Source organism: Cotesia glomerata, linkage group LG7 (assembly GCF_020080835.1).
Source record: "Cotesia glomerata isolate CgM1 linkage group LG7, MPM_Cglom_v2.3, whole genome shotgun sequence".
Lineage (NCBI taxonomy): Eukaryota > Metazoa > Arthropoda > Insecta > Hymenoptera > Braconidae > Cotesia > Cotesia glomerata.
The window spans coordinates 4,773,861-4,787,661 of NC_058164.1; the positions used below are offsets into that span (position 1 = coordinate 4,773,861).

Here is a 13,801-nt window from a genome sequence, read left to right on the forward strand (position 1 = left end):
TTTCATAAATTTACAACAAATAAATTATGAAAAAAAAAAATTAGAATAAAAACTTGACATGTAGAAATTTAAAAAAATAAAAAATTGCAATTTTAAATAACTTTAAGTTGGCGGAATGAAGTGTGCAAATATTAATGCCGCATGTATTACATGACATGTAAGTACGTAATGTAACGTGTACTATCATCGCGTAAATTTAGTTTTAGTAGTAATTTAAGCGTTAACCACTGTATGATTGAGGGCGCAAGTCGCTGAGCTCCGGTAGCACCTTGAAATGTTGAAATTCATTGGAATAACCTTGTTCACATGTCTTAGTCTTACGTATAAAAGTATATAACAGTAACAGTTGAGTTGAGTAGGGTCCGAGTAAAAAAGTAGATCCACATAACATCCACCATCTGTTAGATTCTATCTATATATGTCTTTGTATCTGCAGTCAATGTTTTTACACCACCGTGATATCCTTTAATTCTATTTACGGACATTATTATAATTGTCATCACAGATCATAGAAATAGAAATAGAGTGTTTTTTTACTCACAAGTGTCTTTACGTCTGCTGACTGCTGACTGCTGACTTCTGACTCTGACTGGGTTGTGTCGTATTTATGTTGAAATTAAAACCCGATACAGCTCTGTTTACAATCACCGTACCAGTGTCAATTAATAATTAATTAATTAATTTAAATAATCACTTAGACCAAACCACTATTTGTGTTTTTATCTCACCAACAGCCAGGTATATTATTTATTTATTTGTTTATTTATTATTTACACCATAATTAAACACAAACTCGTGCTCTGCTTCAGAGTTTCATATAGTTCAATGGCTAACCTTTAATTTAAATTTCATTTTCACTAAAAATTTATTTTGCAGGTTAAAAAGTTGGAAAATATTTTAACGCCAGAGTGAGTGAAAATAATTTATTTACCGAGATAATATTTTTGAATTGTGGAGTTGAGAAATTTCTGGAAGTCATGGCTGAAACTAATGACAAGGTTGACACCACCAACAACAATGCAGGCACGTGTTGCGTTTGTTACAAGAATGTTGAAATCTACAGCATCGGAATGTGCGAGCATCCCGTTTGTTATGAGTGCAGCACGCGAATGCGAGTGCTTTGCCAGCAGAACGAGTGTCCAATATGCCGCCAAGACTTGCCAAAAGTTGTCTTCACTCGTGAAATAAAACCCTTCCGTCATATTCGCAAGGGGAAGCTCTTTGATGAGCGCTATAATATTTATTTTGACGATGAGGAGATCCAAGAGGAGTTCACTAAACTCTTGGCTCAAGTCTGTACTATTTGCGAGCCTAAGGAAGTCTTTAGTACGTTCAACAGTCTCAAGGATCATATGAGAAGAAAGCATGAACTACATTATTGTGATCTTTGTGTTGAAAATCTTAAGGTAATTTTATATGAAAATTTGGTAATGAAAAATTTATTTTTTTTTCATTTGAATAATGCCATCTGCAATTTACAATAGTTTACAATAATAATAATAATAATAGAGGTGTATACATTTGCAAAGTTATAATTTGAATCAGTATAATTAATGTTTTAATTCACTAGAAAAAATTAATTTGAGAAAAATTTTTGAATCAATTAAAATTTACGAAGAAAAATTTTATTAATTATTGACATTTTTAAAGATATAAGCTCATCCTGATGTTACACTCATCAAAAGCTTTCATTTGAGTACCGACATGCATTTTTATATATTTTTCATGTATACATATATATATAATATAAATATATCAAAAAATTGATGTGGGTACTCAAATGAAAGGTCTTGATGAGTGTAACATCAGTATGAGCTTATAACTTTAAAAATGTCAATAGTTCACGAGATACAAGGTCATTTCTTAATTATGGACATTTTTAAAGATATAAGCTCATCTCGATGTTACACTCATCAAGAGCTTTCATTTGAGTACCCACATGCATTTTCATAAATTTTTCATATATACTATATATATATATATATATATATATATATATATATATATATATATATATATATATATATATATATATATATATATATGAAAAAATTGATGTGGGTACTCAAATGAAAGGTCTTGATGAGTGTAACATCAGGATGAGCTTATAACTTAAAAAATGTCTTAAGTTCACGAGATACAAGGTGATTTCTTAATTATTGACATTTTTAAAGATATAAGCTCATCCTGAAGTTACACTCATCAAGAGCTTTCATTTGAGTACCCACATGCATTTTGATATATTTTTCATATATACATATATATAAAATATATAAATATATCAAAAAATTGATGTGGGTACTCAAATGAAAGGTCTTGATGAGTGTAACATCGGGATGAGCTTATATCTTTAAAAATGTCAATAGTTCACGAGATACAAGGTCATCTCAAAAAAACTTTATTTAAAACTTCTAAAAAAATATTTTTCTAAACCTAAATAATTTTCTAGATATTCTCCTTCGAGCGTCGCTGCTACTCTCGAGCGGACTTAGCGCAGCACCGCCGAAAGGGCGACAAAGACGACAAGAGCCACAAAGGGCACCCCCTGTGCGAGTTCTGCGACTGCAGATACATGGACAACGACGAGTTATTCCGTCACTTGCGGCGGGACCATTTGTTCTGTCACTTCTGCGACGCGGACGGCCTCCACCAGTACTACAGCTCTTACGAATACCTCCGTGATCATTTCCGAAGCGAGCACTACCTCTGCGAAGAAGGGACCTGCGCCGCCGAGCAGTTCACCAGTGTCTTCCGCAGCGACATCGACTTAAAAGCTCACATCGCAACAGCCCACGGAAAACACCTGGGCAAGCACGCAGCCAAGCAAGCCCGGACTCTAGAACTCGAATTCGCCTTTGCGCCCCGTGAAAATCGTAATGGCCGTCAAAGTAGAGCCATGGGCGGCTCTGGAGTCCGTGATCGTAGCTTTTACGATCACCCACTGGGAATGGGATCTTCAAGGGAGAACCGCGAAAGAGACAGCCAGGTGGATGACAGCGAGGTCAACTGGGTCGATGAACCCATCGCTCGGCAGCCGGATGTCCAAAGCACCGAAGAGTTTCCTTCACTGAGTAACTCTCAGACTGTAATTCCTAATTTCAATTTAATAAAGACCAAAGGAAGGGGAAATTTGACGATTAGGAGCATGATGAAGGGACCAGCGTTAGCTGTCACCGATGAAAACTTCCCAGCTCTTGGTCTAGGTCTGGGTCTTGACCCTCCAGCAGCTAACAGCAGCAGCACCAGCAGTAGGACTGTTAATTTAAGTGTCTCTAGCAATAAAAAAGGCGCAACTCAGCAACGTCCTAAAAGCGCAGCGCCTGACGTATCCATCCAAGTAAACCACAACACCAACGGCAGCATAACTACTCGCGTTTCTGGTCCGAAAATCAGAATAAGACCTTGTCAATTATCAATGAATGCTCAAGAGTTTCCTGCTTTGGGTCGCGCTGAGCCTACTACTTACACTGCCACTACTAATGTAGGCCAGTGGACCAAAGTTACTTGTGTAAAACCAACCGTACATAACAAAGTAGCTCCTGCTCCAAAGCTTGAGTCAAAAACGCCTTCACCGCCACCTATGTCCAATTGCAATGCTTTTCCTAGCTTACCAAAATCGACTCGCGCTAAAAAGCAACCCGCTTCCTCTTCCTCCACTAGCTCGGTATCTTCTGCTTGGAACCAAAAAACAAGCGAAAGCTTGGATGTTGCTAAAAATAATTCCAAGAAGAAAAAGAAGAAGAAAACTAAAGCTGAAGAAGATTTGAGTGGTTTGTTGGTTGAGAGTAAAGTTAGTAATAATAATTTAGAGGGGTCTAATTCTATTGGAAAAAATGAGAGCAATGATTTTGGTAAAAATTCTAAGAAAAAAGCTAGTAATAATTCTTCATCGGCTTCAAGTACAACGACTAAAAGCTCAGACACTCCGAGAAAACGCTCGGAGTTAAAAATAGAAAGCTTGAATAAAGCTACGAATGATTTACAAGTTACTGATGATTTTAAAAATCTAGAGTTGAAAAATTCTAAATCTAATTCTAATCCACCCCCGGGATTTAGTATGACAGCTCCACCGCCTCCGGGGTTCGCGGTTAAGTTGATAAACCGTGAGGTTAAAAATAATGATAATGGATTGACTTTTACAAGTAGCTCCGGGGAAAGTTACTCTATTTTACCGGACAAGTCTACCAAATTTGCCTACTCTCCGCCGCCTGATTTTCAAAAGCGCAATCAGGAGCTTGTGGCGAGAATATCAAAAGTTCTAGACCGGCAGGAATCTATTGAAGAGTTTAGGTATGTAAGTGGACTGTTTAGACAAGATTTGTGCAGTGCTGAGGATTATTACAGGCACTGCAGAGATTCTATGGGTGCTAAAGAGTTCGGGAGTGTCTTCTCGGAGATGCTGGTCCTTTTGCCGGATATTCAGAAGCAAAGAGAGCTCTTTGATGTTCATAGAAATGAAGGTGGGAATATTATTCTTTTAGAAGTTTGTCCGACTTGCGAGCAAGTTATTAAAATTGGAACTGACGCCAAAGCTCATTACTCCAGCCATTCACGGGACAGCCACTTTCCGGCACTAGGAAGCGGTGGAGGGTCTCTGACCTCTAACTTCAACTCCTGGCGGAAATTTACATGATCGTTTTTTTTTTATTGGAAAATTTTATTATAAAACGGATTTATTTTTTTTTTTTAGAGGTCAGAGATTTCTTTTTTTTTTTTTTTGAGTCGTACATAACGATCTTTTTGGATTTATTTCAGTTTTAAATTTTGGTTTTATTAACAACGGATTAATTATTTTTTTAAAAAATCAATTATTTATATTTACTGCCAAAAAAAATTGCACTGGATTTTTTTTGATAAGTTAACTGTACATAACAGTAATAATTAATTGATCCAGATATTTAACAATTTTTAGTTGATTGTATATTAAATATATAAATAAATCAGTGATGCTGGAGAATAATCTTACGTTGTAAGTTATAAAAGATATTAATTAATTAATAACATGAACTTTCATGAGCAATGTACCATTTTGTACAATAATTCTTATAGTAACATAATAAATAAATATATTATATATATTATATATTAATTAAAAATATTGATGATGATAATGAATAAAGTAAAATAATTAAGATTAAAATTAAAAACTAAATTTATTTCCTGGTATTTTTTATTTTTTGTTTTTTTTTTTTTTAAGAACACCGTGTAAATACAACGTTAAGAAAATAAACAATTATAATTAATTAAAAAAAAAAATGCACCTTCATACCTGAACTAACACAATTATTTTAATACTTTTTATAAAAAGAAATGCTCAACCAGGAAAAATTCAAGCTTAAAATAATTTGGAATTTTATTTTTATCTTATCTAATTGCTTCATAAAAATAATCACTGACAAGAATTATATCGTAAGATTTTATTTTATACGAATAAAAAAAAAATAAAATTCCAAAGTAAATAAATTTAATTTTAATAAACTTAATTGCAATGCCTCGAAAATGCAGCCGTCAGTGCAAAAAATTAATATTACTTAAGGGGGGAAAAATGTTTTCATGCTGATTTTTTAATTATTTTTTTAAGGTATGAAATTAATGTTATTTATTGAAACTATCAGGTTATTTATATTTTTCCATATTTTACGACAATATAACTTCAAAAGTAGCAGTATGAAAGCCACAATTTTTATCTGAAATTAATGGCACGGAAAAATTACATTTCTTTATACAATTACACTAAATATGAACCTCTATCATAAGCGATATTTTTATTTAAACTATTTTTTTTTTAATAAACAATGTATGAAAAAACGGTAAAAAATCACGATTTAATTTCAGAGCCCTCTAAAAAATAAAAATTTTTTATTTTTTTTAGTAAGGTTCATACAGAAGATACACACATTAAAAAGTAATTTTTCTGTGCCATTGATTTCAGATAAAAATTGTGGCTTCCATAGTGCACACCAACTCCAAAGTCGGATGTCAACCTACGATATCAGCTATCTTCTCTATTTGTTAAGTTATATTGTTGTTCAATACGAAAAAATACTCATAAATATATGTATAAAATAAACTGATAGTTTTAATAAATAATATTAATTTTTTATACCTTAAAAAAATTAATGAGAACAGCCTTCTACACATATTTCTCTTCTTAATTAAAATTATTTTTATCAATAATTATTAGATGGATCCTGGAAAAAATAGACCCGGAAAAAATTTTAAAGTTATAAAAAATTCATATTATTTTAGATTTATTAAATTATTATTATTATTATTATTATTAAAATTTCTATTTTGCAATAATTTTAATGAAATAATATGAATTTTTCATAACTTACAAATTTTTTCCGAGTCTACTTTTTCTGATTACCTTATTAAATAATAATAATTGTAATAATGAAGAATGCGAGACCAGATCATTATCTTTGGTCATTACCGATAAATCTATTTGAATACAGTAGATAAAAAATTTAATGACAAATTTAATAGTAATTGTTATTGTTTATCTTTTTCAGCCCTTAATAATAATTAATTACATTTAATTATTTTACGATTTACATTAAATTATGATGATACCGCGAGTGGATAATGATTAAGACTGATCTTATCACTTTTTAGCAAGTTCATTGCTGAGCCAGTCAAGACCCTCGTAGAGCCCCTGGCCCTGGGTAGCACAAGTGCTCTGAATGTACCAGTGACGGCCTCGCAAAGCATTCAAGCCTAATTTTTCAGTCAATTCCGCGGCGGACATCGCATTCGGCAGGTCCTGTTTGTTGGCGAACACCAGGAGGACCGCGTCTCTCAGCTCGTCTTCTTTCAACATGTTGTTGAGCTCGATCTCCGCTTCGGAGATTCGCTCGCGGTCATTGCTATCCACTACGTAGATAAGTCCTTGTGTGTTTTGGAAGTAATGCCTCCAGAGCGGACGGATTTTTGTCTGGCCACCCACGTCCCAGACGGTGAAACAGATGTTCTTGTACTCGACGGTCTCCACGTTGAATCCAATTGTTGGGATCGTCGTTACTATTTCACCGAGCTTTAGTTTATATAAAATTGTTGTTTTACCCGCAGCGTCCAATCCTACCATCAGGATTCTCATCTGCTTTTTTCCAAACAAACGAGTAAATAGACTACTCACTGTCAGTCCCATTTTCAGTTATCTAAACATAGGAAAATTTTTTATTAATTTATTTGAAGTGTATAATTTAATTTAAAAATAAAAAAAATTTTTTTTTTTACTTTCAAATAATTAGTTGCTACAAAAATTATAATTACAAATAAAATATACTGAAATTTAGTATATGGTTTCGTATCTTTGTCACCAATAGTCAATTTATGATGATAAGTATTTAGGATGCATTCGAAAATGCTCTATCTCTAGATACATAATTAAAAAATGACCTTATATCTTTAAAAATTTCAATAATTAAGAAATGACCTTGGATCTCGTGAACTATTGACATTTTTAAAGATATAAGCTCATCCCGATGTTACACTCATCAAGACCTTTAATTTGAGTACCCACATCAATTTTTCATATATTTATATATATTATATATATGTATGTATGAAAAATATGTCAAAATGCATGTGGGTACTCAAATGAAAGGTCTTGATGAGTATAACATCGGGATGAGATTATATCTTTAAAAATGTCAATAATTAAGAAATTACCTTGTATCTCGTGAACTATTGACATTTTTAAAGATATAAGCTCATCCCGATGTTACACTCATCAAGACCTTTCATTTGAGTACCCACATCAATTTTTCATATATTTTATATATTTATATATATAACATATATGTATATATGAAAAATATATGAAAAATTGATGTGGGTACTCAAATGAAAGGTCTTGATGAGTATAACATCGGGATGAGATTATATCTTTAAAAATGTCAATAATTAAGAAATTACCCTGTATCTCGTGAACTATTGACATTTTTAAAGATATAGGCTCATCCCGATGTTACACTCATCAAGACCTTTCATTTGAGTACCCACATCAATTTTTCATATATTTTATATATTTATATATATAACATATATGTATATATGAAAAATATATGAAAAATTGATGTGGGTACTCAAATGAAAGGTCTTGATGAGTAAAACATCGGGACGAGCTTATATCTTTAAAAACGTCAATAATTAAAAAAGTACAGTGCAATTTAACAAAAGTCATTATTTAGTAAAGCAAAATTTTATTTACTTATAGTTTACAAATCACTGCAGTCACATAGTGACTGCAAGGTTGCTAGTATTTTTTATTTAATTTTTCATGAAAAAATGTCTTTCATTTAATTTTTAATTTTCATGTTTTTGATTATTCTATTTTTTATAAATTTTAAGATTAAAAATATATTATCGTTAAAAAAAAATTCTAAAAATCATTTTTATGGGTTAAAAGTATTGTGGGCAGTGAAGCAAAACAATTACTCACTTTACTTACAACCATAAAATTCCAATTAACACATAATTGCTTATTAATTTTTTTTTACATTAATTTATATAAATTATTAAAAATTTTTTTAATTTACTTCAAGAATAAAATCATCTGTTTTTAAATATTAAAATTTAATGGTCAGCAAAAATATTAGCTGTCAGATGATAATAGCAAAAAATAAAAAATTTATTGATTTTTAATAAAATAAATTAAAAATTTGTGAGATATTTAATTAAAAAAATGATGAGAAATCTAAATATTTTTAAAAAATTCAAATTAATTTTATTTATAAACACAAAGTGTCAAATGTAACCTATATTAGTTAAAAAATAAAGACTTGTCAAAAAAAATTATCAGTAAGCAATTATTTGCCAGCAAATTATCGTAAAAAAATGTATAATTAAAATAATGATGACTTATGATGATTATTTTATCAAATTATAAAATCTTTGAAATACCCAGACGTGAAGTGTCATTGATTAGTATAAATTATGAGCAACAAATCGAAATGCTGTCAATGCAATAAAAAACTTAAATAAAGTAATTAATATTTAAGAAGAATAAAAAGTAAATGTAAGAAATAAAAAATAGGAGGAATAAAAATAAAAATTACCTGATTTTACCTTAAGAATAATGACAATTCGTATGGTTAATGTAACCTTGATAGCGTATTAAAAATAAGTGGAACGTCTTAATAATAAATAAAACGTGGCGGACAAGTTATTGATGATGTAGATTTATTTATTAAAGCCCAATAATTACTTGTTAAGGTAAAAAAGCCAGCTCCAAAGCTTCTGTTGTAGTATTTAATGAGGTTGTGATTTTTAGTAGTTTTCCTGCGGTGGACACTAACGTCACGTCAACCGTTGCCAGAATATCGTCAATCGTCAGCACACTAAGGATGATTCACATGTATGATGAAAAAAATATTGGAGTGAAATTGACGACGCGACTGCTGCATACGTATTTCATTCCAAATCCCTCATCAACACTTATCATCAGTCATCAGTGCAGGATGGGGAGTAAAACAGAGAAATTATATATACTAAAATTATTATAGACGATATTCGATTAGGACTCACAGATGGCACTGTTTGGACGATTGTGTGGGGGTTTATATATATATATATCCACAGATTCGGTAGAATCTGGCGCCAAGTTCCGTTCAAAAATCCCGTTGTAAACGGAGCGCCAGACTACCGACTGTGTTTACTGTAAGCAGAACGGTATTTCGAGGTTGCAAAATTTTATTTAATTATATGGTTCTCCTTTTTCCAAAATGATATATTATAAAAGTAATTTATACTTTATTTTACTGATATTAATTAATTATAATCAATTATAACACTTAATTCACTTAAAATTATTAAATTTTATCAGCACAAACTATATAGTAAGCCCAGAAATTTCGATCCTGACTTTTTTTCGATGGGGAATATCAGCGCCACAGACTAGATAAAATGAATATGTGTAGTAATCCTTCCTATAGACACGCAACTACAGTAAAAAAAAGTGATTCGTAGCTTGCATCTATGGCCGCCAGGGTGCACTGGAATTACATCTACATAAACTGTAGCTTCAAGGGGATAGTTTGCAGTAAAAAATGCAGTCAACACGAGATTTAAGTTGTTATCAATTGTAAATTTTCATTATAATTACAAAAAATACTAAAATCCGAACAAAAACAGTTTCACTGTAAAAAAGTCGCGCCAAGTCCACGTTCATAAGACTATTAGGAAAAAAAAATTTTTTTTTTTCTTTACAAAAAGATACAAAATAAAAAAATTAAAAAATCTAAGTAACCGATATGATTGTTTATGATTTTCGGAAATTAAAAAAAATTTTATTGTAAATTTAAAAATTAAAAAAAAATTTTTAGAACGTACTTGGTGTGCGTCATTGTGTATTTCAATTTTTTTAAAGTCCTAGTAAATAGATTTTACGAATTTCATTAAAAGTAAAATATTTTGCAACCACGCACACTAAATACGTTCTAAAATTTTTTTTTTATTTTTAAATTTACAATAAAATTTTTTTTAACTTCCGAAAATCATAAACAATCATATCGGTTACTTAGATTTTTTTATTTTGTATCTTTTTGTAAAGAAAAAAAAAAATTTTTTTTTCCTAATAGTCTTATGAACGTGGACTTGGCGCGACTTTTTTACAGTGAAACTGTTTTTGTTCGGATATATATTACTCCACTTATTTATATTATTTATATAATTAATTATTAACGCGTGTATGCAGCAACCTTCGCTTTAGTAATCACAATTCTCAATTAGTAATACAAAAATAATTAGTTATTTTATTCTTAAAGTAGCATCACATGTATATGTATATTTAATGGTTAGATTAGTAATCATAATAATAATTCAACTGCTAACCGTACGGAGAAGGTCTCAGTCGGTAATTTTTGTATAGTTGAGTTGCCTCCACTGGTGTACAGTGTGTGAGGTTTGACTTGTGTATATGTGTCCATGTATGAATGCGTGCGTGTATATCCCCTACAATTGTAGACCGCACTAATAATAATAAAGTTAGCCGATATTTTTGATTTTTTTATTTTGCTTAATTTTGTTAAATTATAACTAAAAAATATTTTTTAAAAATTGCATTTATAATTTTTCAAGTTTTTAAAGAATGAAAAAATTTTAAAAAATTTTTTTTGTAATAATTCTTTAATAAACAAAATCATAAAAATTTTTAGATGGCTAACTTTATTTTCATGCACTGAAATATTTTACACGGGTATGTCCACAACTTATGTCACGAATCACTTCGTATCCTAAATTTCGGCACTCACTTGGTTTTTTTTATAACACTAAAGTTAATAAGATTCAATTTAGCAGATATTTAATAATTTTTAGAAATTTTTTAACAAATATATTATGGCAAAAAAAATGAGAACAAAAAATTGACGTGTAGAAATTTAAAAAAAATTATAAATGTAATTTTTTAAAAGTAATTTTTTGGAGCAAATTTATTTATTATAAAAAAAATAAAAAAACTATCAAGTGACAGTTGGCTTCAATGTCATTAAAGTTAGCCGATTTTTTTAATTTTTTGATTTTTATTTAATTATTGAATTAGAACTAAAAAATATTTTTTTAAAATTCCACTTTCAATATTTCGAGTTTTTTTACAAATGAAAATTTTTTTTAATTATTTTGTAAAAGTTTTTTTAATTTTTAAATGTCGATTAATTTAATTTTCATTTTTTTTTTTATGTCATTTTCACTAATAATTATTTTCATTATCACTTTAAGTTCTATCAAATGTTATAACGTGTTGAAAAGTTCAGACAATATAAATTTTGTAACGACTAGATTTAAAATTTCTACGGACCTGGTCGAAGAGACACGATCTTCCGCGACATTCTACGAATGTATCCGAACGTCAAATTAATCCGCGAAATTTACACGTGCAATTTTTAAAAAATATTTTTTAGTTCATCTAATTTAATGATATTAAAGTTAGCTGTCACTTAACCATTTTTTAATTTTTTTTAACAAATAGATTTTTTCCAAAAAATTATTTAAAAAAAATTGCATTTTTTATTTTTTTAAATTTCTACATGTCAATTTTTTTTTTCTATAATTTATTTGCTAAAAAAATTCTCAAAATTATCAAATATCTGCTAAATTAATTTTCATATTTAATGATAAAAAAAAAAAAATCCCGCATAAAAAACAGTACACTTAATTTTTTTATTTATGAAAATTCTAAATTTAAAAACGAGTTTCATATCTTAATTAATAAAGTAAATAATAATTAGTTGAATAAATAAGCCAAAATTACAGGATTATATATTTATATATTTTTATTATTCATAATACCCAACGTATTGGTAAAAACATAAAATAAGTATACAGATATACATTAATAAAGTCGAGTTTGTTTGGGAAGAAAACGATGAACCAACTGGTGAATTAACATCAGAGTAATTTCAAAGTCTGTGTCCGCAACTTCGTTAATAATCATTAATTACATATATATTTTAGTTTATTTATTTGTATGCTTATGTTACAGCTAAATTTCATCGTGAATTACATTTGTTTTTTAAATAATTATTTCTTTATATATTTATTACATTCGTTTTTTTTGCTCTACTGATAATGCGCAAGTTAATATAATATCAATAATAATAATAACTGTAATAATAAAATAAATAATAATAATACTATCGATTATATGATAATCATCCATACAATCGTCGTTTAGTTGATTGAGCTGACACGTGCCGTCTATTGCTTATTCGCACAATCTTCAATAATATAATTATTATTATTATTATATTATATTGGTCAACGACACATGTTACAGCTGTAATTAATAGCAAATACACCGATTTTTTTTACAACTTAAGTACTTAATTTTTACAATAAATTCAAGGAATAAATCATAAATTCAAATGATACGTATAACCAGGTACAAGAATTAGTTTTGTTGGTAACAAATTTGATTGAACATTCAATTAAGAGGATTATTGTTTTTTAAAAAAAAAATTATTAATTTTTTTATTTTAAATTTATTAATTTTTTTATTTCAAATTTATTAATTTTTTTTATTTTTAATTTAGTCATTTTTTTATTTTTAATTTAATAATTTTTTTTTTGTTAAAAAAAAATTTATTAATTTTTTTTATTAAAAAAAATTTGATTTTTTTTCATAAGAAAAAAAAACAATAATCCTTATTTGAATGAAATAGTCGCAATTTAATATTTCAAGATTAAAATAAAAAAAAATAAAATTTGGCGACGGTCATACGTGACCAGAGATGAACAAAAAAAAATTAATAATCAATAGTCGCTCTCAGAATGCATAGAATAATTGATTATTTAATTAAGTAAACTTTATAGTCTAGATTAAACTTTTTTCTAACACTCAATTATGTGAATTTAAACCTGATTTATCTTACTACGGCATTGCCATGTAACTTGTACGTAAGTTTGCATACGAGTAATTTTATATCGCTCATTAAAATAAAATGCGAAACTAAAACAAACCCTCTAGGTATTTAAATTTATTCATTTTGAAAATATTTTTTTTTTTTAATTCTCCCCAGTTTAATGGTCAGTTTAGAATATATTTATTACATTGAAGTACGAGTAGTTTACAATTAAGATCAATTATTAATTTCGCAATTATTTTAACAAGCTGAACAATTATTTCATTCGTTGGTAACTTTATTACATCGGAAGGCTCTTTAATCTTTATAATCTTTACGGATCAAACAAATTATTCATCTTAATCTCTAATAATATTTTTTATCCACCTACAATAATAATAATAATAATAATAATAATAATAATAATAATAATAATAATATCACTACACGCTAAAAAAAAT

General features: G+C 28.9%; 2 protein-coding genes across 4 annotated transcripts; one reads left to right on the forward strand and one right to left on the reverse strand.

The window, feature by feature from the left end:
• Positions 1-227: 227 nt before the first annotated feature.
• Positions 228-4,713, forward strand: LOC123268879 (E3 ubiquitin-protein ligase ZNF598). Its single transcript, XM_044734306.1, has 3 exons — positions 228-738; positions 877-1,406; positions 2,450-4,713. The coding sequence occupies exons 2-3, from the start codon at positions 978-980 to the stop codon at positions 4,631-4,633; spliced, it is 2,613 nt and encodes an 870-aa protein (XP_044590241.1). The 5' UTR covers positions 228-738; positions 877-977; the 3' UTR covers positions 4,634-4,713.
• Positions 4,714-6,419: 1,706 nt separating this feature from the next.
• On the reverse strand, positions 6,420-9,405 carry LOC123269111 (ADP-ribosylation factor 2). Of its 3 annotated transcripts, none has more exons than XM_044734642.1 (2): positions 9,212-9,405; positions 6,420-7,160 (listed from the first exon to the last, which is right to left on the reverse strand). In XM_044734642.1, exon 2 carries the CDS (start codon positions 7,148-7,150, stop codon positions 6,608-6,610), a length of 543 nt encoding a protein of 180 aa, XP_044590577.1. In that variant the 5' UTR covers positions 7,151-7,160; positions 9,212-9,405; the 3' UTR covers positions 6,420-6,607. The 3 variants fall into 3 exon arrangements, with proteins under 3 accessions (XP_044590577.1, XP_044590576.1, XP_044590575.1); XM_044734641.1 differs by having other exon boundaries at positions 9,073-9,404; XM_044734640.1 differs by having other exon boundaries at positions 9,063-9,403.
• Between the last annotated feature and the right edge of the window lie 4,396 nt (positions 9,406-13,801).